Source organism: Lactuca saligna, chromosome 4 (genome assembly GCF_052625555.1).
Source record: "Lactuca saligna cultivar CGN05327 chromosome 4, ASM5262555v1, whole genome shotgun sequence".
Taxonomy (NCBI): Eukaryota; Viridiplantae; Streptophyta; class Magnoliopsida; order Asterales; family Asteraceae; genus Lactuca; species Lactuca saligna.
This window is the reverse complement of record NC_136420.1, coordinates 39,878,810-39,882,515: the sequence shown is the minus strand read 5'-3', so window position 1 is coordinate 39,882,515 and position 3,706 is coordinate 39,878,810. Positions and strand designations below refer to the sequence as shown.

The following is a 3,706-nucleotide window of genomic DNA, read 5'->3' as shown; positions in this document are numbered from 1 at the left end:
CATAAGTCCATGTTTAGGGAAAAAGACTGCTTTATCCCACTCTTAGCTTTATCCAAGCCTAAGGCCCAAACCAAATGCCTAATAGTAAACTATGAGTCAAAGCCCAACATATGGCCCAAATATCCAAATTGGTCCCAAACCTTTATATGGTCTCACTCTAAGGACCAACCATTTATTCCAGCCCAATAACTGACATTCTAATGGCCCAATATCATATAATCATTAAGGCCCAAAGTATCGCCCACCTATGGCCCAATTTTCCAAATTCAGCCCAAGTCCTCATATGGGCCTTACCCTAAGCTGATCAACATACTTCGATCCATATGATTATTCTTGGATGGCACACCAATAACCCAACCATCAAGTCCCAATAGAAAGGCCAAACAATAAATCCAATCATCAAGGCCCAATAGAATGGCCCAACAATAAACCCAAATGAAACTAGGGTTTCATCTAAAATGACAATTAGGGTTAGGTGTTTCTCACTTAACCCATTAAGGATTTAATCCATTAAGTCCATCAATCTTCTAAATAAATCCTATGATGTGATTGGGCTTAATACACACTTTCATACCAATGGCATAAATGTGTGTCCCTATAAGTCCAAGCCCATAAATCCAATATTAGGGTTTTTTAAACCCTATTTATAGTTTCGAATCCCATTTTAGCCTAATAGGCCCAAAATCAAGTCCTTAAGCCCATTAGGGTTTTCCTTAGGCCAATTAGGGTTTATTACACACATTAGTCACATGTTTGTGCTTTTGGTCTATTAGGGCTTCATTGGGCCCTTTGGGGTTTAACTAGGCCTATTAGTCACATGTTTGGGCTTTTAGGTCAATTAGGGATTTATTGGGCCCACTAGGGTTTATTAGGCCCATTAGGGTTTTAGTCCCTTTGTCCAAACATCCAAACGAGTCACAATCCAAACAAGGCACACCGCCACTCGACACGGCGGCCAGTGGAAGCAACCACCACCCAAAGGTGGTGGTTAGGGTTTCTTTCTCATTATTCCATTTTTTTACAATTTACAATGCATATTTACAAAATAATACACACCAAAAAAAATAAACACACATACACAACCACCTTGTGGTGGCCGGTGGTGGCAGATGGTGGCAGCTACCACCTCATGGTGGTGGCGGCGGCTTTTCCGAGAACTTCAGCTAAACAAAACACCCAAACGTAGATACTACTAGTGGAGATACAACCGCACACACCTAAACACAAGGTGAAACACACACACATCCCATTTTTGCTCAAATTTAAACACAACACCCAACTGTTGTGGGTGGCGACAATAGTAGCTTCGGCAACAGCTGCTTCACAAAGGCAGCCACCATCTTACGGTGGTGGCGGTGGTTTACTTTTTGCTCAGAATCACGCAGGGATGCACCAGCAAGCAACAATCCACAAACCGACGGTACACATCTTTAAAGGAAAATAGTAGTAGTGGCATTGATGGTGTTATTGGCGATGCCACAACGACGCTGGAGGCTTTTCGGTGGTCTCAAGTCCCCAACAGCGGTGGAAACTCCGGTCACCTAAACAGAACCTCCTAACAGATGCAATCCCCTACAAGAAACCCACACTAGTAGCTGAGGAAGATGCAACAGGGTTTCGCTCAAGTTTGGTAAGTGGCTGGTGGTGGGTGAAGCCTCACATGGTAGCGACTGAAGAAAGGATAAGGAGAAGATGAACGGGGTCTAGAGGAATTGTCGTCGGATCCTGATCGGAGACGATGTAGCTGCGGCGTTGGCGAGGGGTCATAAGGATGGAGGGATGTGGTTGTAATATGGTCAATTAGGGTTAGGGTTTGTTCACTAAATACCTAACCCCCTTAAGCCTTTTTTCCATAATGTCACAAAGAGTCCCTCCATTCACATTTCTTTCAAAGTCTACCCATATTTTACCCTTGTAACCTCATCCATGTAAATCCTTTACAATTTAAGTCCCACATTTTACTAAGTGTCCCCTCCTACAATTGTTTTCAAATGAGGTCCATAACTAACACTTTAGCCCCTGATTTCATAAATCCTTATAAACGGGGTCCAGAACTTACACTAGTAACCCCCAACTTCTAAAATTGTGACAATTAGCTACTAGACACCATCCTTTTACATATAATCATTTATTTTAAGGCTACTATTCGTTCATTAATTTATTTATTTATTAAATAAATAAACGGGGTGTTACACGTCCGGTGTATTTCCTGACGAAATATCGTCGCATATTGGTGACTGATCAAGAACGTTCACATCGTTGTTCGAACCCGCAACCCCGAAAAAACCATTGCATATCCATAAATCTTAGGACGCAATAGCCTCTAATACTAACCAATGCGTTCCATGTTGTCCATTTGCATACTGGCCTTTCCATGGCATGGTACAATTTCTCCAATTCCAGTGTGTGCAATAAATGCTTCCTAACATACCCCAAAAACCATGTCTTTCTTCATGCGCCACATATAGTTGTTGTAGATCATTCAACAAATGTTTACGCAAATAAACGCCACTGAAGGTTTCTACAGCACCCATTGCCAATCTATACAAACTTTCTCTTCCAGTTCTCTCAAACATTCTCATATAATCATCAATCGAATCAGGCGACTCTCTTATTGCCATAAGCTTAATTGCAGCAACACATTTCTGCAACCCTGTGAATCATCACATACCTCTAGTATCATATCTCATTTGGAAAAATTCATACCTAAACATGTATTTAATATGTAAAGCTATATTTGAAAGAAGCAATGTATTTAAATAATGTAAAAGCTATATTTGAAAGAAACAATACCTTCTTATTAATGTGTTGGCTATCAGAATAAAAACATTTTTACGCAAATGAAATATTCTTTTGAAATCGTGTGGCTGGTAGACACAATCATCCACAAAATAATCATTAACTAAACGTCTATTCCCTTCTTCACGATCTCTATTTAACGCCGCACGCTTGGTTAATAGAGGAGATGAATTTGGTTGTAGTAGCACGTTCATGCAATATTCGTACATCATAGCGACAAACATATCACCGTCATCACTATTATCGAACGGGTATTTTTTTAAATGTATTGAAAGTATATGAAATAGAGAAAATTGGTGATTAAATTTATATGAAATAGAGAGAAAAGTTGCGATTTTATAGGTAAAGATTTTTTATAAAGAATGTTGCCGTTTTTCAACGGTAAAATGAGGAAATTAAAAAATTAAAATATGTTATCGTTCGTTACTGTAACGACCGAGTTTCTGGGCTAAAGCATTGATAACGATGTAATAGTCTTGGTCAACCTTTGTAACTCATTTTGATGTAATAAAGAGGAATTATGTGCTTATTTGCTTAATTATTACGATTTAATTAACTAATAATAAAAATAAGCATTGAAAATAAATATTAGATAAAACCAATATCTTTTAAGAAAGTTGTACTAGCCAAAACAATGATTCCGGAGATATAAAGAACGCAGAAATCCAAGTTATAACGAAGAAGTTATGACATGTCGAAGTTTCGCAAAGGAACCTACACGGCACCGGGAAGCGTAAAAAGTGAATTTATGATAAAGTGCTTTTTAGCCTTATCAATCTAAACAAAAGTCATAGTGTTCGTTAAACCGAGAGCGTACAGAAAAAGAACACCCAAATCTGACTTCGTATGATGAAGTTATGATTTTTCTAAGTTTTAGCTTAGTAGTAGACAACTAAAAACTCGAATT

At 38.6% G+C, this 3,706-nt stretch overlaps 1 protein-coding gene across 1 annotated transcript; it reads right to left on the bottom strand.

The window, feature by feature from the left end:
• Positions 1 to 2,306: 2,306 nt before the first annotated feature.
• Positions 2,307 to 3,008, bottom strand: LOC145039506 (uncharacterized). Its single transcript, XM_078987551.1, has 2 exons — positions 2,837 to 3,008; positions 2,307 to 2,653 (listed from the first exon to the last, which is right to left on the bottom strand). The coding sequence occupies exons 1-2, from the start codon at positions 3,006 to 3,008 to the stop codon at positions 2,307 to 2,309; spliced, it is 519 nt and encodes a 172-aa protein (XP_078843677.1).
• Between the last annotated feature and the right edge of the window lie 698 nt (positions 3,009 to 3,706).

Excerpts from the sequence above, each read along its gene's own strand:
- LOC145039506 (XM_078987551.1), bottom strand. The coding sequence starts at position 3,008 with ATGTACGAATATTGCATGAACGTGCTACTACAACCAAATTCATCTCCT. Across the intron at positions 2,654-2,836 it reads CAAAAGAATATTTCATTTGC|GGTTGCAGAAATGTGTTGCT; the intron begins GTAAAAATGTTT and ends GATGATTCACAG.